Below are 24,186 nucleotides of genomic sequence, written 5' to 3'. Positions count from 1 at the left end.
AGGGCGTCTTTCAGATCGTTAATGCTAGAAGAGAAAAAAGATATTATAGATGTATTTGAACCTTCCTTTTTGCTCCTGAATGTCTTTTATCTTTTCCCTGGTCCACTAAAACCAGATCTGAGATCTACTTGATTTAATACAGCATGGGTCAACATAAAGAGCTTGGATTGAAGGGAAGAAATAACTCTATGATTTAAATATATTTATGCTTCAATTTCCTTTTTTCTTCTATTTTTTTTTTCTGAGGAAGATTCGCCCTGCGCTAACATCTGTGCCAATCTTCCTCTATTTTGTATGTGGGTCGCCACCACAACTAGGCTGCCAACGAGTGGTGTAGGACTGCGCCTGGGAACTAGGTTTGGGCTGCCGAAGTTGCAACGAACTTAAGCACGAGGCCATGGGGCCAGCCCCGATGCTTCAATTTCTTTGTTTCCACATGTATTTCCAGAACTGCAGACGTTACCGGGAGGCAGCAGAGAATACAAACAGACCAGGAACTTGGGGTCAGACAGATCTGAATTTGACTCCTATCTCCTCTACTTTCTAATTATGAGGTATTGGATAAATACTTATAATCTACTTAATCCTCAGTTTCCTACTGTATAAAATAGCAATGATAAAATCTACTTTAAAGGCATGTTGTGGATATTGCATGAAGGGTTTGCCCCATGCACATAGGCAGTCCACAAAAGTGTGCCAGTAATATTATTATATTGGACGACAGATATACTATTTTAAAAAATAAGTTTTGAGGTTTGCATTTTTGGAAAGTTCCTTTTATCTTTAAAAGTCTCTATCTTTTCTGACTTTCTCATAGAAAACCTTCAGTAACCTAAACACCGCATAATAAAACACTAATGTTTCTCGATAATATCTTCAACATTATCTCTGTTCAAGAAGAAGTAACAGCTCTGAAATGTAAGACAAATGTCAAAGATGATTTACAAAAGCAGGTATTTTCTAATTGTGTTTGGACTCTTGGAAACCTATCTTCAAAATAAACTTTCAAACAAGGGAGGGCCCATGACCTCCCGTCATGACTGTTCCCACTTGCCATGTCTATCCCCGGGCCTCAGCCCTCCTCTGGAGAATGATCCGCCAGCCTCTGTATTATTAGGCCGTACACTCTGGAGAAGTGACTCACACAGTTCATTTAAATGTCTGTTCACTTGGCCCAGCAGTGGACCACCCGTCACAGTATCAGCTACTGTTTGCTGAGGGTTTCCCGTGCGCTTGGCACTGTACTCTGCTTCATGTCCATCTCTCCCTGACTGTGGGGACTTGAGCCATTGTCTGGGTTCTCAGAGCCTTAATTTCTTCATCAGGTCACTGTGGAGGGTTACTGTGGGAATAACCGAGTTAACACGTGGGAAATGCTTGACGGGTCCACTTCCTTTCTCATCTTCTCCTGTGCTGCCCTACATGAGGGTGAGTCAAAAATGTCACTGCAGGACAGTTCTGGAAATTCTAAAGAAGGACTTGCGTTAAGTAGAAAGATTAAGACTTGAACAGCAAAACTCTTAGCTGTATTTTTGTATTTATTTTATTAAGGGGGTGGACCTAGTTGAAAACCCAGCTTCTTATTCAATGGGCTGCACGTTTGGGAAACAGGGAGAACAGGAGTAGCTTAGCAGCAGGTGCTCTCGGTGACATTCTGCAGGCTCCTGGTGACCAGGGAGGATGAGACCATCTGACTTCGCAATTACCCAACGTTGCAAACGGGAAAATTCCCATTTCCAATAAACACTTCTTGTAAGACTACCTTCCCCGCAGGACTTCGCCCTAAGAAATCCTTCTCTTGAATGAAACGGTTAGTGATTAGACTTTTAAAAATGACATCCATGCTATCTAAAATGGATCTCCAAATGCACTTGTGCCAGTTTCATAAAAATACCTGATAAATCTTAAAGGACAGCTTTCTCTAATAAACTAGTAAAATTTCCATCTTCTACACATTAGATGGTTGTTGAAAATGAACAGTCAGTGACGCGGTGGAGTGGAGTGGTCAGAAGGAGACACCGGCGTTAGAGAGACGGACGTGGGGCTGAATCTCAGCTTTCCCTGGCTGTGACCTTGGAGGGGAATTGGACCCAAGCCTATTCTTCCTTTAATCCTCTGCTTTATGAGGACAAGATGATACAGTTATGCCGTGTTTAGTGCAGTGCTTGGCGCACTACTACTACCCACTTCAACTACTACTTGTACTACCATTTCCACTTCCACTACTTCTCCCACCTCTACCACTAGCTCTCCTCCTCCCACCATTTTTACACAACACACACTCACATACTTTTGTGGATACGTATCTTTGAATATGATACATATATTTTCTGTATCACATATACGTGTATATATACACATGTATGAATAATAAATACATGTGTGTGTGAGCCCAATCCTACTACCACGTTTCATAAATTTACTAATTCTACCATGACTTCTACAACAACCACAACAACAAATGACAAATACAGTGCCTCCAATGTCACTCAGCCCTGGGCACTAGGTAGTTATTTGTTTCTAATTCTTGAATTTATAACCCAGTTCTTTCTGTAAAGAGCCACAAAACTATGATGACTGTGATGGTTAATTTTATGTGTAAACTGGACTGTCCACAGGACATCCAGATTAAAGATCACTTCCGGGTGTGTCTGTGAGGGTGTTTCTGGATGAAGTTAGCATTTGAACCAGTGGACTGAGAAGGCAGATGGCCCTCCCCACTGTGAGAGGGCATCATCCATTGAGGGTCTGAATAGCACAAAACGTGGAGGAAGAAGGAATTCACTCCTTTTTCCTGCCTCGCTGATTGAGCTGAGACGTTTCATCTTATCTTCTCTTGCCCTTGAGCTGGGATTTATGCCATCAGCTCCCCTGGAATTACTTCACTGGCTTTCCTGGGTCTCCAGCTTGCAGAGGGCAGATCATGGGACTTCTCAGCCTCCATAAAAGTGTAAGCCCATTCCTCATAATTAACAAATTATGAGGAATTAAAAGCACCAGATACATTATATATATATATGTGTGTAATCTAATATATAAAATGCAAATATATAAATATCCTACTGGTTCTGTTTCTCTGGCAAACCCTAAGACAACGACTAAGTAAACATTATTAATGTGCAGCATAACCTCACACAGCATGCCATCTCCCCCAGCCTCACTTGAAATATTATTAGCTCTGAAGCCCTGTTGTCAAATCATTGTTCTCATTCCTAAGGAAGGCACAGAAACAAGAACAATAGCTAATAATTGTTGAGCACTTCCTAGGTGCCAGGCACTGTCCCAATTACATGTATCAATTCATTTGATTCTCATTTGCCTCTGTGAAGTAGATATTATCATTCTTTCCACATTCAGATGAGAACACTGGGGATAATCCAAGGTCATAGAGTAAGTGGCAGAGCAGAGATTGGAAGCCAGGTGTTGGACTCCAGAATCTGGGGTCTTAATCATGATGCTATATACTGTCTCACAAAAGGGAAGTGCCAGTTGAAGTCAAACACAGCAGAGCAGCTCCCACTACAATGGAAGTCACCAAAGAAGGAGGTCATTGGAATAAATAGCAAGGAAGGCCCCAGGTGACTGAACAAACTATTAAGCAAAGCCCCAACGAGAGACAACCACATGTGCTGAAGATGTGAAAGTAGAGAAGCTCTGAGGTTTCTCATTCATTAACTCACATGCTCTCACCCACTCTTTGAACAAGCTATATTCATGTTAATGTTATATAATAACATTTAACAATCTCAGTTGCACCTTGAGGCATTTTACAGGTGAGGAAACTGAGGCTTGGAGATATTCAGTAACTTGCCCAATATGGCGCCATTGTTAAGTAGCAGGGGTGGGTCCGGAAATCAGGCCTTCTGATTCCTGCTGATTCCCATTGCTCTTTTCCTGTGAACTACAGGTCGCTTTAGAACCAAGGAGAAACTGAAAATGCAAAAATGAAGCACAGGACGATGGTGACGGTCCCTGAGCTTACGAGCGGGTTTTGGATGATATTTTTCAAGATTTTGTTAGCCTGATCCAATGGTTTCACAGATCAGTTCTTCTCTATATTAGTTATTTATATGGGGAAAATGTGACAGGGAAGGTACTATACTTCTCTGTGCTTGACATTATCACCTATGAAATAAGAATAGTATCCTTAACCTGTATCTTGAGGTTAGCCAGCCCTGGTGGTCTGGTCGTTAAGAATTGGCTCTCATCACCGCAGCCAGGTTTGTTTCCCAGTCAGGGAACCATGCCACCCATCTGTCAGTTGTCATCCTCCAGCGACTGTGCGTTGCTGTGATGCTGAAAGCTCTGCCACCGCTATTTCAAATACCAGCAGGGTCACCCATGGTGGACAGGTTCCAGTGGAGCTTCCTGAATAGACAGACTAGAAAGAAAGACATGGCCACCCACTTCCAAAAAAATTGTCCATAAAAACTCTATGAATAGCAGCAAAGTATTGTCTGAGACAGTGCCAGAAGGGGAGAGGATGGTGCAAAAAGACTGGGCAAGGTTCTGCCCTGCTGCACGCAGGGGTGCCAGGAGTTGGAATCAACTAAACAGCACTAACAGGAGCAAATTTTGAGGTCAAGGCAGAATCAGTGAAACCACTGGTGAACTTAGGAATGGCTCTGTGAAAGCAGTGACTTCTACTAATGCAACCGCTAACGCAGGTTCTTAATAATCCAGTGGCAACTCTCATAGCATGAAACAAAATGACCTCAAGCCTTCCTTTTCATCATTAAGGTCAACTTTTCAAGTGTCTGCATTTCAAATTTCAGGGTGTCTGCTTTGAGGTGGGTCCTAAGATCCACCCCCGTCTGTTTTACAAAGAGGGAGGTGAGGTCACCCTCTGAGCTAGTGGCAGGCTTTCCTGGGAGTCCTGATGCCCAGGCCACTGCCCATAGTGCTGGACAGACCCTGCTCCTACAAGCAAACTACAGCCCACTGCTGTTTATCAAGCATTTTGGCATTGCTGGGCACTTTGGAATTGTAGACATTTATCTCAATCCTTACGGCAACCCCAGGAGGTAGAATTTATTGATTTCACCATTTGGTATATGAGGAAATGGGAGGCCCAGAGATATTGAATAATTTTTCTAAGATCACACAGCTAGCCTGTGTAGCTCAAAATGTGACTCCAAGGCTATCTGACCCAAAAGTCTATGCTCTTAACCCCTTATAACACACTCTCTGCATCTTCTGATTGTAGATATCGCTACGCCACTCAGCTTAAACAAGCTTCAGTTACACAGCTGGTAACAAAAGACGTTTTAGATCCTCTCTCTGCTTTCGAAGAATTTATAATTTAGACAGGGAGGTGAGGTCCACCCAGGAAACTGGAAAATAACAAGCACAGACTGTATATAAGGGAGTCTCAAGCTAAAGTACCGTCTGAGTCCATTCTGTTATTCAGCCCACATCTGTTGAACTATTATGATGTGTTTCACTGCCCTGCGCACACTCTTGCCCCCCCACATGCCAATCACATCAGATTACCCACCATGTTTCCTGCCTCTGGGCTTTTGTATATGTGGTTCCTCTGCTTGAAATATCCTCACCACCAAAGTCCTCATCACAAACTCCTACTTATTCTGTAACACACTGATTAAGTGACATTCTCCCTTGTCCTTCTACCATCTATTCTCCACACAGCAGCAAGGGCTATCTTTCAGAAAGATAATTTAGATCTCGTCACAGTCTGGCTTCAGACTCTCCAGGGGCTTACTAGGATTCTTAATTAAAAACAACTTCCTGGGCTGACCCTGATGGTTTAGTGATTGAGTTCCACATGCTCCACTTTGGCGGCCCGGATTCAGTTCCCAGGTACAGACCTATACCGCTCTGTTAATGACTGTGCTGTGCTAGCGGCCCATGTATTAAAAATGGAGGAAGATTGGCATGGATTTAGTTCAGGACAAATCTTCCACAGCAAAAAAACCAAAAAACCCAAAAAAACCTTCCTTTCTCTTTACACTCTAACTACGCTAGCCTCCTTTCTGTTTTGCAAGGATGCCATACTCTCTTTCTCCTTGAGGACTTTGCAAATGCTGTTCCTGCTGCCTGGAATGAATGCTGTGTGGCCAGCTCCTTCTCAACAATGAGGTCTCACCTTAGACGACCCTTCAAGAACATCTTTCTGTTGCTACCTTTTCCAAGTAGCCCTCCTCTCCACCTATTTCTAACTACCATAATCCTCTGCTTTATACCATTCTTTGTAGTTGCCATAATCTTTAAATGATTTCATTATTACTTTCTTTAGTTCAATTTTGTGTCTTGCTCTGGAATCTTGTCTCTCACTCACTGCTATGTCTCCAATGACTAATACAGGGCCTGGCACATTACAGGTTCCCAGACACTTGGATCCTTCTCTTTTGCTTGCAGAAATACTGGAAAGCCCTAGAAGGACAGGTAGATGATGTCACATCATTAATTTTTTTCATTGAGCTCCTTCTCTGTGCCAGGCACTGTTCTAGAATAGAAAAGCAAATAATAGACAAGATCCTTGAACCCAAGACTCTTATGGTCTAGAATAATAATCGAAAATAAACAAGTAGAATAAATATTATCATTTGAAGCATTAATAAACACTAACAGGAGAAGAAAGTAGGCTTATATATGGAGTAGACGGTATCTTGGAAGAGGAAGCATGAGCTAAAGTCAGGGAGGCCAACATTGAAGCATTTACCATTACCTTACCTGACATCATTATTTGCTTGTTTGTCTTTCTTCCCAATTAAAATGTATACTCCATGAGGGCAGAGACTTTGTTTTGTTATCTGTTGCACTACCAGCATCTAGAACAATGTCTGTACATACTTGGGGCTCAATAAATATTCACTGAATGAATGAATGAATGAATGAACGAACGAATGAATGGATCCTGCATGAGAAGGAGCCATCAGGTGAAGTTCTAGGAGAAGACCATTCTACACACAGAGAAAAGCAAGTATTTCCGCTTGGTAAGAACATGCTGGCTGTGTTTGAAGAGAAGCCAAAAGGCCAGTCAGCGGACTAACAACAGCGAACGAGGGAAAGAAGGGGCTGGGAGAGGAGGAGAGAGCGGCCAGGAGATACGGGACTTTCTTGGTTCTGGCAAAGAGTCTGGGAGTTTTGAATTTTATTCTAAATGTAAAATGAAGGCAACGTGCTCCATGATTATTTTGATTAAATAAATATTTAATTCAAAGTGTAAAGGGTCCACAGAAGAAGGGGAAGAGAGGAGAGCGCCTTCCGTGGAGGCTAAAATAAGAAGGACAAGCTTCTTGGCAGAGCATCACTTGCTGGACGCTGGACTAAGAAGCACAGGAAAGAGGAGTCCATGTGGGTCCGTAACTTCACATGGCAGGAGCCTTTATGTAATACGCAAGGGCAACTGATCAGCTCAGATTGTTCTAACTATTTAGCTTTGCTTATTGTTAGAAGGATATGATATCGTATATGCAAATCAACGCAAAATAGACAGATAACAGAGTCTTGGAATGTTTTCCTTAATTACGTAAAAGTTCCCGGGAGGTAATATTCTATGTGTCCATCCTTCTCCCCATTCATCTGTTTATCCGTCTCTCCATTGGTCCATTACTTACTTAGTCACTAAATAATGACTTGCATATCTACTTCCTGGGGAAACAAAGGTGAAAAAGACAGATGATCCCTCCTCCCATGGGGTTTACGGTCTAATAGAGATCTCCCCAAATCCTTTCTGTTGGAAGAATTCTGAGACAGGATAGCGTAGCTGAAAGTCTTCATACACATACAGCCCTGAGCTCCTATCATGGATAAGCTCTGTGTTACCTGGTACTTCAGGGCAAGTCACGAAACGTCTCTGAGCCCTGAGTTTTCATCTACAAAAGAGGAAATTCTGCCCTCCTGAATGGGTGTGGGGCTAAAATGAGCCTAGCTGATGCAAAGGGCTAAGCAATGCCCAGCACGTGGCCACACTCAAAGATTAGTTTCCATTCAACCTTTCTGAATATACCTATGTACCAAAATAGGCTTCAAGTCTGCAACTTGTCTGATTTCTTCCTAAATCATGACTTTTCCCAGCATATCATTAGAACGCCACTAAAGAGAGGCAGCAAGGCTTGGCTCCAAATGCTTTCATACTTTAGCTCCACCCCGGCCAGCTTCCCTTATGTAGATCTTTCTGCAGACAGAAAATGAAACCCTGAGGTAGGCGTTCAAGAACACCTGCCTGGAGAACGTCCAGGCTCAATTTGTAGAGCAGGCCATGAGTCTTTTAAACCTTGCCCTCTTTTATCATAGGCAACGATCCCATGTGAATCCACAGTAAGGCAGCCTGGGCGTGGTGGCTGAGAGGCTGTGCTCTGGAGCCAGGCTGACAAGGTCAAACGCTGGTGCTGCCGATCCAGTGGCTTCACCCTGGATTACTCAACTTCACTCTGGTCAGAGTCCGCGAACCACTTGCTTCATGGGGTGGTTGTAGTTGGGAGTTTTAAAATGAGAGAGTGGACATAAGTATCGGGCAGAAGGCTTTGTCTATGGAAAGTGTTCAGTAAATAGAATCTCTAGATGATTTTTTTTAAAGGAGGAATACTTGAAAATATGAAAAAAGACAGAACCCCTAAGTAAATCCACTGCTCCTACCACGATTGCCCTTGTGAAAGACAGGCCAAACAGTGGGCTTGTTGTGTCTCTGAAGCCCAATTAAAAAGGATAATAGGAAGTTAATGAAGTGGCTTGAGCTGAAGCCACCTGAACGTTCTACATCTAAAACCTCACAAGGCACAGGCTTAAAAAATTTCCTTCTCTTCTTTCTTGCTCTCTAGCAACTTGATTTAGCACTCTGGGATCTTGGGGCGCACTCTCATCTTCCAGATATCATTACGAGGACCCTGGTTTCCTGTTGGTCAATCAGAGCAGGTCTATACTATCTTAATTAGTTAAAATGCATCCATTCAGGAAAGAGCGCCATTAGTTGCAAACAATTTAAAAACTAGCCTTTAAAGGCTCTGGTCTCACATGTGCAAAGGCAAAATCACATGCTTGTTTTGTTTCTTATGTGAAAATCAACCCCAAATAGCTTTCAGGAAGGGTCAGTCTTGTCCTGAGCACTGATAATGTGCCAAGCACTCCACATATGTTAACATCAACACTGATGGAAACAGCAAGGCACCTAGGAGTTGTCCTCGATTCCTCTCTTGCCCTCACTCACATCTCACTCTGCGCAGCTGATCCAGTGATTGCTGGCTTTCCTCCAAAACATAACTTGAATCCATTCATTCTTTTATCTCCATTTCTACTACCTTGTCTATGTCAAGTTATGCAACCTCTCTGAGACTCAGTTGCCTCATCTATAACATGAGATATCTTCATCTACTTCCTAAGATTGTCATAAACGGAATCATATATGTACTTAGAACAGACACTACATAAGTGTCGATTGCTATTTTCAATGTATTGTCATTGTTTTGTTGTTATTGCAATGGCTTCCTAGGCTATCTTCCTGTTTCCACCTGTTTCCCCACTAAATTTATTATTTATACAGCATCTAGAGTGATCTTTACAAAATAAATGTCGGCTCTTGTAACTGCCTGGCTTAACACTCTCCTACGGATTCCCAATGCATTCAGAGCAAAATCCAGATTCATCCATGGCTCACAGGAATCAGCACCACCATTCCCCTAGCACACTGTGGTTTAGCTGCGCTCCCCTCCTTTCTGGGTCTTTAAACACGTGGAAGGTGGTTCTCCCTTGAGAGTTTGCACCAGCTGTTCCCTCTCCTGGAATGTTCTTCTCCTAGACTTTCCATGGCTGAGTCCTCACCATTCAGGTCTCAACCCAAATGTTACCACCAATCCCTAGTTACTGTCTTAATACTTTTTGAAAAATTTTTATAGCGCTTACCACAATCCAAATAAGGACTATAGATGCATTTCATTTGGCCACAGTGTCATCTTTCTGTTATTATCATTATTTTACTTGAAAGCCTCAGGTCAGGCATTTATTCTCCAATTTCACAGGATCCACTCTTCCCAGTTGCCTAATACAGGCCCTAGACACGGTCACATATTCTGCCCAGGCCCAGGGGTATTTGTGTGCCCTGCTCTGCGTAGGGTAAAAAACACCAAAAACACAAATGCAAAGGCATGTTCCAAAGTATTAGATTGAAAGAGGTCATCCAGATTCAAAACAGGCTTATATTATCTTTTAAAGACTATCACCAAAATGAAAACACAAAATTAAAAAGTTCAGGAGAGGGATCGGCCAAGTGGCACAGTGGTTGGGTTTGGCACCCTCCACTTTGGCGGCTCAGGTTTGCAGGTCAGATCCCAGGCGTGGACCTACACCACTCGTCAAGACATGCTGTGGTGGCATCCCACATACAAAATGGAGGAAGATGGGCACAGATGTTAGCTCAGGGCAGATCTTCCTCAAACAAGAAAAGGAAGACTGACAACAGGAATTAGCTCAGGGCCAATCTTCCTCACCAAAAACAAAAGTTCAGGAGAGAAAATGATGGACTCCTGGATCCACCCAAAGACCCTCATCTGAGAAACATTACACTGCCTGAATCTTTTCTACTCCTGAAATAAACAGCCTCTTCCTTCCTTAGAGTCTGAGTCAGAGATTCCCTGAGTCAGAACTAACTTCTGACACTTCTTAATGGGAGAAAAGCCATATTTATAGCTAATGAATAAAATATTAGCTAACTATGCTAAGGACTGACAAAGATCCAACGCTGACTCCTGCCCTGGGACTAACCTGCTTTGCTCACACAAATAAGGGCTGTTTATTCAAGAAGGATGCCAGCCAGCTTGGTTTGCACGAGAGAGTGATGACAAAGAATAATCTCCAAAGAGTCCTTTCACTGTTCGAAACTGAGGAGATACTAATACTCCAGAGATGACAAGGGATAGAGAGGCCAAGGGTTGAGGAAAGTAAGACTCACTGAGCATATTCTCTGTACTCTGTGCTTTATATAATTTATCGCATTTAGTCTTCATGACAACACAATGGAGTAAATATTATTGGGTCCACTTTACAGATGTGTATGTCAAAGCTCCGAGCTGTTAAATGACTTATCTAATGTATAGAGGAGGGGTTAAAACTATGCTAATCTGAGTGCAGACATGTGCTTGTTCCATTACCCAATGCTGCTTCTCATATTTAACGCACAATATGAAGAAGCTCAGAAATGAAAATGGCTATTGTAAATGCACTGAGTTCCTTTAAGATGATTAAAATATATATCTATAGAAACACAGCTAAACTACAAAGACTACTGTTTTGTGAATGGTGAGTTTCAGTTTAGAGAAGAACGTAGTCCTTAGATGTCTTAAGAACTATCATGTAAAGAAGAAGTAAAGAGAATGTCTATTGTACCAGCAAGCAGACCTTGGACAGCTGGTTGGGAATCTAGGGTAGGGAGCTCACTTTTTTTTCTAGCTTAACTTGAAGGACTTTTGGGAAAACAAACAAACAAGAATGTAAGCATACAGGTAAATATGTTTGTCTACTTTGTACACTTCTTAACGTATATAAGAGCACTTGGCATATGGTAGATGATCAACAAATATGTATTGAATGAATAAAATCTGCCCCCACAAAGAAAAACAGTGGACTCTGGGTAATGAGCTCCCCATCAACGGATTTTTGAAGAGACTAATGTTTCAATCAAGGATTCCTGCCCTTGGTGGGAGGTTATATAATAGCTAAGCAGTCCTTGCTGAACACTCTCTAGATGCTAGGCACTGTGCTAAACACTTTACAATCATTGTTTCATTTAACCCTCACCACAACTCTATCAATATCCCACTTTACAAAAGTAGAGACAGGTTTGTAGAGGGTAAGTCACGTCTCTGAGGTTAGACAGGTGTTAAGTGGTAGAGCTTGGATTAAAAAACATAGGCTTTTGTTGACACTATGCTATATGGCCTGACTGCATCAGATAATCACCAGGTCCCATTCCAGTAATGAGATCTTACCTTCTATTTCTAATCTAGTATCTGTATTGAAGATAATACCATGAACATGGAAGATGTTCTTCCCAAACAAGTGCCAGTTCTCATGGAAGTTGTATCTAAGGCTGCTCAGCATCAGGGCATTTACTTGTTCAAACTAACTTATTGTTGACAAGATAAAGTCCCAACTCCTTAGCATGGCACTTAATGCACTTTAGGATCCAATCCTGTCTCTTATTTTGTACATCAGAATACTTTTTTGTCTGCTTATTTCCTACTCCTTATTACCACTGCCTTGCTTTCAATCATACTTTATCTTTATAGTGAATATCCAATGGTCCATCCATCCATCCATCTTTCCATGCATCCATTCATCCACTAACCAACTATGGTCACGTGTCGCTAAGCGATGGGGATATGTTTGAGAAATGCGTCATTAGGTGATTTCATCGTTGTGCAAACATCACAGAGTGTGCTCACACAAACCTAGATGGTGTAGCCTACTACACGCCTAGGCTATGTGGTGTGAACCTTATGGGACAACTGTTGTATATGTGGTCCGTCATTGACCGAATGTTGTTGTGTGGCACATGACTGTACAAGTTAGGAATGTGGTTATTTCTGGGAACCATACCCTGCTCTCACCCACATTACAGTCTCACAAGAGGGAACAAGTAAGTAAGCCTATTCAATTATGACCCATCATGCAGAATGCATCTCAAGTTCTTTCGTCTTCTATGAGGCTTCCCCTGATTATCTTGCTCCCTCTTCATCTCTTTTCCTTTGCATTCTTGCAACACTATGGCCCATATCATAATTGAGGGACAATGAACCTCATTTCAATGACAGTTAGGTTCTAAAATCAGTGTGAGAGGGCAGAATCATCAAATTTCCTTTGTAAATCCCTTAGGGAGAAGTTGTCACACTAGAGGCTACTGTTTCCCAATACTTGCCCATCACAGCAACTTTGTCCCCCACGTTGAAAAGAGTTCCTGTGTCTTTGATTAGAATACCAGAGAAGAAGTTGGCTTAGTTTAGAGCTAAGCTGTAGGACAAATGTATATCCAGCTAAACACTACAATCATAGCACACTCACACTCACTCTGAGATGCTCACAGGATGTGAGGCATGAGGGGACCAAGACCAACTCAGAGCACAGCAGTTGCACTGTCCCCGCAAACCATCACACTGGAGCCCATGTTCAATGAATAAATAGTGCAAATCATCACCTGAGCTGTCTAAATTGTCTTGTTCACATAAATGCACGTAGAATGCAGCTCCACTGACCTACCTTGCACTGGCATTTAACTCTTTCAAATAGACAAGAGAGATAGGAGTTCCTGGAGCTCGCAAGCCATGTCTGGCACCACACAGTCAGCTCCTTGTTGAACAGGATTTTCTTATCTCTTCCTTGGTGGACAAGATCCTCCGTGAATCGGTTTCTGTCTACGTCTGCAATCCCATTTCTTTCCATTCCTTACTATACTTTCTACGCTGTAATTCTCCTCAATTATTTCTGGTTTCCACAGATAAGACATGTCACTTCACATCTCCTGCCTGTGCCTGCAGTGCCGCTTCCCATGTTATCCGGCAAATGTTTCCCTCCACTCTCATTTCAAATGTTTCCTCTTCAGTGATAGGTTGAACGGATTAATGTCCCTATTCTTCACCTCTTCCTGATCCCGACCCTTTGCCACATAAATTTTTGGTGCCCTCCCCCTCTGACTCTGGGCTTGGCCACGTGACTTGCTTTGACCAACAGATGTTAGCAAACACAATACAGCAGAGACTTGAAATGTGCTTATGCAATTTGGCTTTTTTTTTTTTGAGGTCACATTGGTTTATAACATTACACAAATTTCAGGTGTACATCATTGTATTTCAACTTCTGTATAGACTGCATTGTGCTCACCACAAAAGTCGAGTTTCCACCTATCACTGTACACATGTCCCCATCTCCCCCTTTTGCCCTCCTGCCACCCTCTTCTCCTCTGGTAATCACCAATCTGTTCTCCGTTTCTATGTGTTTGTTTGTTAGTCTTCCACACATGAGTGAAGTCATACCGTAATTGTCTTTCTCCATCTGACTTATTTCACTTAGCATAATACCCTCAAGTTCTATCCATATTGTTGCAAATGGCAAGATTTCATCTTTTTTTTTTTTTTCAACTGAGTGGTATTCCATTGTATTTATATACCACATCTTCTTTATCCATTCATCCATTGATGGACACTTAGATTGCTTCCAAGGCTTGGCTATTGTGAATAATGCTGCAATGAACATAGGGGTGCATATATCTTTTCAAATTAGTGTTTTCATGTTCTTTGCATAGATAACCATAAATGGAATAGCTGGGTCATGTGGCATTTCTATTTTTAATTTTTTGTGGAATCTCCATGCTGTTTTCCATAATGGATGCAACAATTTACATTCCCACCAGCAGTGTACAAGGGTTCCTTTTTCTCCGCATCCACTCCAACACTTGTTATTTCTTACCTTTTTAATAATAGACATTCTGACAGGCATGAGGTGATATCTCATTGTGGTTTTGATTTGCATTTCCCTAATAATTAGTGACATTGAACATCTTTTCATGTGCCTGTTGGCCATCTGAATATCTTCTGTGGAAAAATGTTCATATCTTTTGTCCATCTTTTGATCAGGTATTCTGGTTTTTTATTGAGTTGTATGAATTCTTTATATATTTTGGATATCCACCTCTTATTGGATACGTGGTTTGCAAATATCTTCTGCAATTGGGCTTAACTTGCTTGTCCGCTGTGACTGCTAGGAGAACGTTCCTGGGCTAGCTTGCTGGTACATGATGGACTGTGCTGAGTCAGGTTGCCTCAGTCATCCCACTCAAGGCAATCCCATATCAGTCAACAGCAAGCTGACCCCCAAACATGCAAAGAACCCCAGCCAATATCAGCAAAGCTGTCTATATAGTCCACAGTTGACTGCACACATATGAGCAAGCCCAGCTGAGAGCTGCCCTGATCATCTGAACCCCACATTCATGGTATTTGCCACTGAAGCTTTATTGTCTTTTATTATGTAGTATTACTGTAGCAATAGATAAGTGATACATCTTGTATAAAGACTTTCCTGATTCTCCCAAGAGAAAGCGACCACTCCCTCATTTGTGCAACCTCTGAATCTTGTACCTCCCTCTATTACAAAACTTAACACTCTCTACCATTATAAACATTTGATGAATGAATAAGTAATATGATTATGTATTTTTATGTTTGGTTCTCCTTCTAAGACTGACCTTCTTGAGAACAGGAAATCTTTGTGAGGGAGGTGAGGTGGTATAGTCAAAGTAGTTTGGGCATCCCTGTTGGTACAGCCATAATGGAAAACAGTATGGTGCTTCCTCAAAAAATTAAAAATTGAACTACCATATGATCCAGCAATCCTGCTCCTGGGTGTATATTCAAAGGAATTGAAATCAGTATCTCAAAGAACTATCTGCATTCTCATGTTTATTGCAGTATTATTCACAATAGCCAAGATATGGAAACAACCTAAGTGTTTGTCAACAGATGAATGGATAAAGAAGATGTGGTATAATACACAATGGAATATTACTCAGCCATGAGAAAGAAGGAAATCCTGCTGTTTGCAACAACATGGATGGACCTTGACAGCATTATGCTCAGTGAGATAAGGCAGATAGAGAAAGACAAACATTGAATGATATCACTTATATGTGGAATCTTAAAAAACTGAACTTGTAAAAACAAAGAGTAGAATGGTGGTTACCAGGGGCTAGGAGGTAGGGAAATTGTAGATGTTGCTTAAGGGTACAAACTTGCAACAGTAGATAAGTTCTGGAAGTTTAATGCACAACACAGTGATTATAGCAAAAAAAAGTAAAATACTGTATTATAAAATTCAAAGTTGCTAAGACACTAGATCTTAACTGTTCTCAACACAAAAAAGAAATCAGAATTATGTGAGCTGATCAAGATATTGGCTAATGCAGCAATCAAACTGCAGTATGTAAATGTGTCAAACCAACATGCTGTGTCCCTCAGACTTATCCAGTGTTATATGTCAATTACGTCTCATTAAAAGAATATATAGTTTGGGCACCTCTGGGTTGGAGTCATGTCTCTGCACGTGGCAAACTGTCTGAGCCCAAGTGTCTTTGGCTGTACAATGAGGACAGCGGCAGCCACTCTGCAGCCTTCTTGAGAAGAGGCAACGAGAAAATCTGTACAAAGTAGCTGGCTCAACGCCTGACATCAAAGGGAGCAACAGACAGTATTTGGTTGAGTGACTTAATGAACTGACACTTTCAAGGCAAAATTCTTAGAATGTATGCACCAAAAATAGAAGGTTCTTTGTCCTATTATCAATTGCTAACATCACACCAGCTGCCCACAGCATTCTGTGGCCTCTAATTCGACTTGTTACCATGGAAGCCAATGTTTCAATTTACTGAACTCAACTGCATGATAAATAAAAGGACCTTGGAGGCCGGTCTTTGCAAGTGAACCTCAGCTCGGTTGGTAAATGCAGTTTATTTAATCCCTCATTTAAAATAAAGTTGCAGTTTGTTGCGTATAAATCAGCTCTTCCTGCAACCCTTCGGAGACATCCAGACACCTGGCTTGTGCTAGCTGTCTGCTCTTGGGCGGGCTCGGCAGCCCGGCTGGTGGGCTCCCCTCCTGCACAGTTAAGAACGAGGTACTCACCTCCCTGGAGGCAGGTCACCTTCTTCCACGGTGGCTGCAAGGGCAAGAGGCAGAGTGAGAAAGAGGTGTTATCGGAGTCTGAGGAAAGCAAATATGTTAGTGCAACGACCTGACCCTGAGACAAAGTGAGGAGTGGCAACTGCCCTCTGCCCCAAGCCTCTCCCCCGACCCCTGCCCAGGCACCCAGGCCACTGCCCCTCCTGCACCGCAGCACTCACCCACCCCGTATGGTGCTTATTTATGGTGTACGCTCTTGTGTTAGACTCTGACCTCCTTGAGCCCCAGAACTTCTGTGGGCTTTCTCTCTTGATCACTTGTGTCTATCACAGGGCCCGGCAAAGAGAGTATAGCTGCTCAATGCCTGCCTGACATCACTTTTTTGAGGGCTTACTGGTATGCCAAGTCACTTTCCGTGACTCATGTCGTTTATCCTCACAATCATCCTATGAGATGAGTGTTACTGTCATCCCCATTTTACAGATGAGGACAACGAGGCTCAGAAAGTAACATGCTCATGCTCAGACTTACACAGCTGCTGAGTGGGGAGCTGGGATTTACAGAGCCCATTTTATTACAAAAGACTTAGTACTTCGTTCTCTGTTCTCTGACAACCTTCTTCCCTCTCAGAGAGATGGTCTGAGGCCTGAATTATTTAATGTTTATAAAAATCACACTTAGCTTTCTCTGATATGGAGGCGGCTGTATTATTCAAGAATACTTCTAAGAGCTCTACTTGTCTATACAGAGTTTTCTTTCAGGACAAGACTTAAGATGACTTGTAGCAATGGTTCTCAAAGTGTGGTCCCCGGGCCAGCAGCATCAACACCCCCTGGGAACTTGTTCAAAAGCAAATTCTCAGGCTCCCAACCCAGACCAGCTGAATCAGACACTCTGAGCTTGGGGCCCAGTCACGTGTGTTTGAACAAGTCCTCTAGGTGATTGTGCTGCATGCTGAAGTTTGAGAAACACTGAGTTAAAGAAATTTAACCATGAGGTTGCCCAAAGCAATCAAAGCAGCAATCAATGAAGTAAGAATCACTGAACTAAGAATTAGCTCTCTCAGGGACCATCCAGCGGCTCTCACCGCCACAGTAAACAAATGTGAACACTGCACTACATACCGCCCCAAGGGGTCGCTCACTCATGTGTCATCACAGCAAACATAGCAAGGCTGTATAAAATGTCAACAGGATCAGACTGCGGGGGAGGGGGAGTGGAGAGGGCATAAGGCGGTGTTCCTTTCCAGAGGAAGACCCCAAATGGCTTCCAAGGATGCTTTGGTTCCTGGAGAGGACCGGGTGGTGGGGTGGGGGTGGCACAGGAGTGGGGGGGGGTCCCTCATTTATTTACTGGAGGCAGATCATGGAGGCCTGCGGGACCTGTAACGATCGCAGGTTAAGTCCACACTGCCCTTCCTCCTTTTTCCCTCCCTCCCCCTCTTCCACGGCACTGGTTGTGTTGACAACACAGACTTTGTAGGGAGCACAAAGGCTCCCTGCCTTCCCGCCTGGCTACTTTTCCTTTTCTTCCTCTTGGATAGATTCCCAGTGATCAAATGCCCTGCTCTCAGGGGAAGCCGGCTGGCCCAGCAGCGATAAGGGGCCAATTCCCGCAGATTTGTCATTACATGGGCGAGCTGCCACGGCCTCTACGTGAGAACAAGCAGTGATAGATGTCCAGCCCTGTGGAAAAGCAGTTTGGCACCGTCACCTGGGAGATGACGTGGAGAGGGAGGTGACTGGGGGTGCAGACACTGGAGCCCTGACTCCCCCTGGCTGGCTGCACGTGGGGCCTTGTGCATTGGCTTACCTTCCCTGTGGGTTCTGGGTGCAGCCGCTGTCTGCCTCCGCCTCCGCCTCTGCCTCTGGAAGTCCTGGAGGTTCACCAGCGGGGGCTTGGGCGGCTTTCGGGGAGGTGGACCCAGGGACTCCATGGAAGGCAGTGGCTTCGTTTTGGGAAGCTGGTGATGCCTGACATCTGGCTGTTTTTCTGAGCACAAATAGTCCAAAATATAGGTTATTATATTTCCGTTTTGTGGCTTGTTGGGTGAAACTGACGAGTTTCTTTGCTTCAGTCTCACTCTCTGCAATCTATTCTCCACCTAGTAGCCAGTGTCCTGACCAAAATGCAGATCTGATCTTGTCACCATCCTGTTGCCCAGAGGACGAATTCCGATCTCCTCAGCATGACATCCGCTCACTCCTCCTCAGCACGGAAACACCAGGCAGCCCCAGTCTCCATTTCCAGGTCCTTTTCTTACCACCCTTTACCATCCTACTTCCCCACCTTGAGCCCAAACATCTTTCACTCACAGCACTTGCTTCTCAGTTTTCCAGATTTGATTTTAAAAGTCTTAAAAAGCTCCCATATATCCAAAATTTCGTTCATGCCGTTCTGGTTCTGGAATGCTGTTCCCTCACTTCTCTCTTGGCGAAATTTGACTTATTCCTTAAGGCCCTGCTCCGATGACACCTCCTCTAGGAAGCTTTTCTTGCTTTCTACCAGAAATCAAGGCCAGAATCAACCACTATCTGTTTTGTATCCCCATAGCCCGTCATTAACATGGTGCTGTCGCATATTGGAGGGCTGGTCCGTCTTCCTACTGAATGTAGGCTCCTTCTGGGCAGGGACTAGGCCATATTGATCTCATGGCACCAAGCACAGGCCCTGCTTCAGAGGAAATGGACAAGGACTCTTCTCTGAAAGGACTTTCAAGCACTTATGTTGGGCTAACAACATGGGGGCCATGAAGAGGAGAAAGACTGGATCTCTGATTTCCAGGGCTCATAGCCTAGGACAGGCTCCAGGCTGACTCAGTGGTACCTGGGCACCTGTGGATTTTGTGTCCCGGAATTTCATATATTTTATCCTTCTGCACTAAAAGCCAAACTCCAACAGCAATTTCAGTATTATATATGAAAACCAAGTCTGCATCTTACACTGATGATAGCCTGAAACCTTGTATTATTCAAGTGCCTAGATTTTTGACTCACATCACACAGTGGTTGACTACATGGTAAAACTAAAGAAGTTGGCTAGTGTCTTACAAATACCTCAGTGCAGCTTCCTCCAAGCCCTGCTGACCTCTGCCAGTGGGGAGGGGGCTTCCCTCTTGCCTTGCCAGCAGGGGTTACATCACTCAGGGCCAAAGCTCCTCTCTTCCTAGGCTTTAATTATAAGTCACAATGTCAGAAATTTCAGTCTTTATCAAATTAAGGAGAAGACATAGTGAAAATGAATGATCACTTGCTAAGTGAGCTCCTGCTTTTCACCAGGCACTGTGCTAAGCGATTTGCATGGGTTATCTCATTTAATCCTCTCAACAGCTCCGGCAGGCAGGTAGGTAATCCATCCGTTTTTCTTTCCTCACATCTATCCTTCATCCCATTCATCCTCTCTTCCTTCCCATCCCTTCATCAATAATTATTTATCTACTATATTCCAGGCATTGTTCCAGGGGCTGGGGATAGAGTTAAGAAAAAGAACAGATATAGTCCTCGCCTCAGGAATTTTCAGTCTAATAGGAAGAGACTGATGATAAACATGTAAACAAATACACAAGATAATTACAGAGATCTGTCGGTTCTATAAAGGAAATAAACCAGGATGATGTGAAAGAGTGTGAACACATGGAGGTGAGGTAGCGGTCTTTTTAGACAGAGAGGCCAGGGAAGGTTTATCTGGGAAAGTGTCATTTGAGCTGAGACTTAAATGCACCCGTAAAAAGGTCAAAGCAAAGAATTTTCTAGGAAGAGGGAACAGCAAGTGTAAAGGTCCTGAGTTATAACAAAATCTATTTAAGGAACAGCAAGAAATCCAGTGTTGACTACGGGCTGGTGAGCCAGCGGAAGAGAGGCCGGAGGTAAGTCAGAGACAGAAGCAGGGACCAAAAGAAGCAGAGTCATGAAATCAGTCAAAAGTCGTTTAGATGCTATTCTAAGTGCAAAGAGAAACCACAGAGGATTGTAAGCAGGAGATCCATCCATCCACCCATCCATTGCAATCATTCATTCAATCATTCAATAAATAGTTTTTGAGGACCCACAGAACCCAGCCTTGCTCTTATATGTGCTTCATATGTTCTTATACGCGGTGGTAGAGAAGACAGTTTTTATTCTCATGTAACATATATTTTACTAAGGTAAACAAACAAATACCTAACAATACATCAGGCAGGGATAAGTGATAATGAAGAAAACCAAAGTAATGTAAGAAGGTAGAGAGGGATGGGGGTGGGGTGGCTATGTTAGACGGAATCCACTCACAGCAGGTGACACTGAGCAAAGACCTGAGGAAGTCGGGGAGCGAGACATCGAAGATCTGGGGGAAGAGTGTTCCAGGCAGAGGGATCAGCAAGAGCAAAGGCCCTGGGGTGGAACCAGTGTGGTATATCTAAGGAATAGCAAGAAGGCCAATGAGGTGAGAGAGGAGAGGGTTGGAGAGGTAGCTAGGGACTAAATCACATGAGCCACCGTAAAGTGGCTGGAGTTGAATTTGAGGAGAGGAGAGATGTGATCTGAGCTGTGATTTAGAGGATCGCTGTGCCTGCCGGGAGGAGAGCAGAATAGAAGAGGGCAAGAACGTGGAAGCAGGGAGCCCAGTTAACCCATTGCAGTGGTCAAGGCAAGAGATGACGGCAGCATGGACATGGACAGAGGACAGAAATGGACAGAAGTAGATGGATTCAGAACGTATTTTGGTGGTAGAACCAAGAGCTTGGATGCAAAGAAAGAGGGGGAGAGAGGAATAGAGCATGACTCCTAAGTTTTGGCCTGAGCAGACAGGAGGCTGGTTGTCTGTTTACCAAGACGAGGAAGATTGGCAATGGATCTGATTTATAGGAGAGCAGACCAGGCTCTACGAAGTTAAGCAGATTGCCCAAGTTCATGCATCTTGTAAGAAGCAGAGCTAGGACTCAAATCCAAGTTTGCCCAAACTGTCTCTCAATATAATTCCAGGAGATTAATCCCTTTACCCAAACCTGAAATTACAATTTAGCAGATGGGCCTAGAGTATCTGTGCTGGAGTTTGGAGCAGACATTGCCCAGGTCACATATGTGAGCATCCCAAGTCAGCCAGTTCTAAATTAGGCAAACACAGTGACCTCTCCCCCTAGGCCCATGGGGATTAGATTTCTTACCTGGGGCCTGGCTGATGAGCTCACTATCATAGACAGGCTGGCAGGCGCTCTCTGCTGGGCTTCTCTCAGGACTGGGGTTTTCTCGGCTCTTCTTGTCATGTTGAGAAAGTAGAAAAGTAGGATCTTCAGAGGCAGCACGTGATTTTCTTTGGGCCATCAAGTGCCTCTGGGAAGGAAGGGTCTGGGCACCTTTGGTTTCCAGCTTTTTCCTGGGCTCCTCTGGAGCAACCCCCATGCTTTCCTGCTTTTCCAGATGGATGGCCCTACTTCCACAATTGGCAAGAAGAAAGGCTGATGACACGTCATTTTTCTGAGATGAAACCTTCTCCCAGTTCCAGAGCTTGTCTCTGAAGCTACTGGTCACCATTACTTTCTCATTGGTTATCTCAGCATTTGACTGATTCACATCTAACAGCAGAGATGCCTTCTGTGAATTTACTGCAGAACTAGCAGAGCTTCCTGGAGGTCCTGGGGAATCAGAACATTTCTGAATCTCACTCCTCTGGGCCAACTTCATTTTCTGGGGTTTAAAAGGCTGGGGTTCACCACTGGGACAATATGGTGGGGACTGATTGTGGTTGGATGAGAGGGGTTTCCCATTGGCCAAAATCCTTGTGGGCTGTGTGCTTCCAATGTCACCCTTTTGAGAAACACCTGCTGGGAATTTAATAACTCCTGGAAGAGCCGACGCATCAAGCTTCTGAAATTTGGCTTGAAGTTCCTTGAAGTTTCTTAACCTTTCCTAAAGCATAAAAGAAAAAAGAAATGTCTCATTATTCTAGGGAAAAAGCAGCGTGATTAGCTGACTTCGCTGTGGATGCTAAGGTGCTCTAAGTGCCGATGTCAGGTCATCCCCTAGCTAATGACCATGAGCAAGTAATGCTATTGTCCGTGCGAGATGGAGTGAAAACAATTGTTCTCTTTGAAACCCTTCAGATGTATTTAATTTTTTCATAACATATAAAGAACACTCATAAAGGAGATAGTATTAACAATTGCTGATAAATCCCTTGATGCAAACTTTTGATAGCTCCCTGCTGCCTACACAAATAAATTCTAAAGCCCTCAGTGTGGCATTCAAGCTTCTTTGTGATGTGGTGGGATTATGACCTCCAGCCAATGCTCAGCTCAGCTACCCTTAAACCAAACACGATCATTTGCAGTTTTCATAGAAAATTTGTACTTTTCACCACCCTGACTTTGCTGATGTGTTCTCGCTTCTCAAGATGTGTCTCTCATCTACTTGTCAACTTCTTTCTTGCAACTTCACCACCCACCTTCTCCATCGATCTCTCCTGGGGTTCACAGGTAGCGCTAACTTCTGCCCTGTCTCCTTGGGGCTTCCATAGTACTTTATAAGTTGGCCATGGTGTGGAAAAAAGCAAACTTTGGAACCAGACAGGTCTGTTTTCAAATTCTGACTCTGCTCTTTCTCATCTAGGCAAACACTTTGGGAAACTTGGCATTACCAGTGCAGTCTCCTCAGAAAAATAAGTTCCCAAGTGGTAGAGGATTAGGGCTACTCTATGCGAAGCATCCGTCACAGCGCCTGACACATAGTAAGCCCATGCTAGATAAAAGCTATTTCTAAGAGGCCAGATGACCCTCTTGTATTTTTCACTGCCCTTGGGAGATTGTGTTCTTCCTTCTAAATTCAGCTCAAATTCAGTATATGAAAAGAGTGGGAGTAATAGCAGCCTAACCCTTGGGGCAGAGGAAGGAACGTGCCCAGGATCATACAGTGAGTTGGTGGCTTACGTAGGCACTGTTAGGCTTGACTCCTGCTCACTGCTCTTCCCACTGCTCACCCGCTTCTCTCACGAGATCTGATTTGTTTTGATATAGTGCATTTGGTCATCTTTTGTCTTCACAACAGGTAGGAGGGTGTGGAGGTCGAGGGTGGGAGGACATCTAATGGAGCCATTTCCAAAAGTAAGAGCCACCATCTTCTCCTGATTATCTTAAAGGTCTGAATTTCATGCATACAACCTCTGTGCCAGTGCCTTCTGCTTTGCCAGCTGAGGAAATGTTGGGTGACCTTTCCTCACTGTGTTTACAGTTGACTCACACCTGCCCTCTGAGATTTAGGAAGGGAGGGAAACTAACAAGAAGCATGAAGCAGGTGTCTGGGAGCTCTCTCTCTGTCTCTCTCTCTCTCTCTCTCTCTCTCACACACACACACACACACACACACACACATACCAGACACATACCAGACACACATTTATAGCTTTCTTCACAAATTGCCAAGGGTTGGTTTCCTATATTTCAACCAGCAGTCAAGTTAATTCCACTACACTTTCTCTCCCCTGATGTGGAAGAAGCCAGCACTGGGCATGGAACCAGATCTGAGTATGAGGCTCAGCCTCGCCACTTTCTGGTTATGTGCCTTGGACAATCCACTTCCTTTCTCTGAGTCTT

The 24,186-nt window shown here is 43.6% G+C and overlaps 1 protein-coding gene across 9 annotated transcripts in view; it reads right to left on the bottom strand.

The window, feature by feature from the left end:
- Positions 1–24,186, bottom strand: part of FYB2 (FYN binding protein 2) — a 117,131-nt gene that overhangs the window by 61,578 nt on the left and 31,367 nt on the right. For all 9 annotated transcript variants that reach the window (XR_011503371.1, XR_011503372.1, XM_044770878.2 and 6 more), the window contains exons 2-4: positions 21,766–22,507; positions 18,435–18,614; positions 16,626–16,659 (exon numbers count right to left, since the gene is read on the bottom strand). Coding sequence is in view for 7 of the 9 variants with exons in the window: in XM_044770878.2 (XP_044626813.2) it covers positions 16,626–16,659; positions 18,435–18,614; positions 21,766–22,507 (956 nt within the window). In the remaining 2 variants the exon portion in view is untranslated. The remainder of the gene's footprint in view (positions 1–16,625; positions 16,660–18,434; positions 18,615–21,765; positions 22,508–24,186) is intronic.

The sequence above is a fragment of the Equus asinus genome, chromosome 5 (genome assembly GCF_041296235.1).
Source record: "Equus asinus isolate D_3611 breed Donkey chromosome 5, EquAss-T2T_v2, whole genome shotgun sequence".
Lineage (NCBI taxonomy): Eukaryota > Metazoa > Chordata > Mammalia > Perissodactyla > Equidae > Equus > Equus asinus.
The sequence above is the reverse complement of the archived record's forward strand: the minus strand, read 5'-3'. Positions and strand labels throughout refer to the sequence as shown.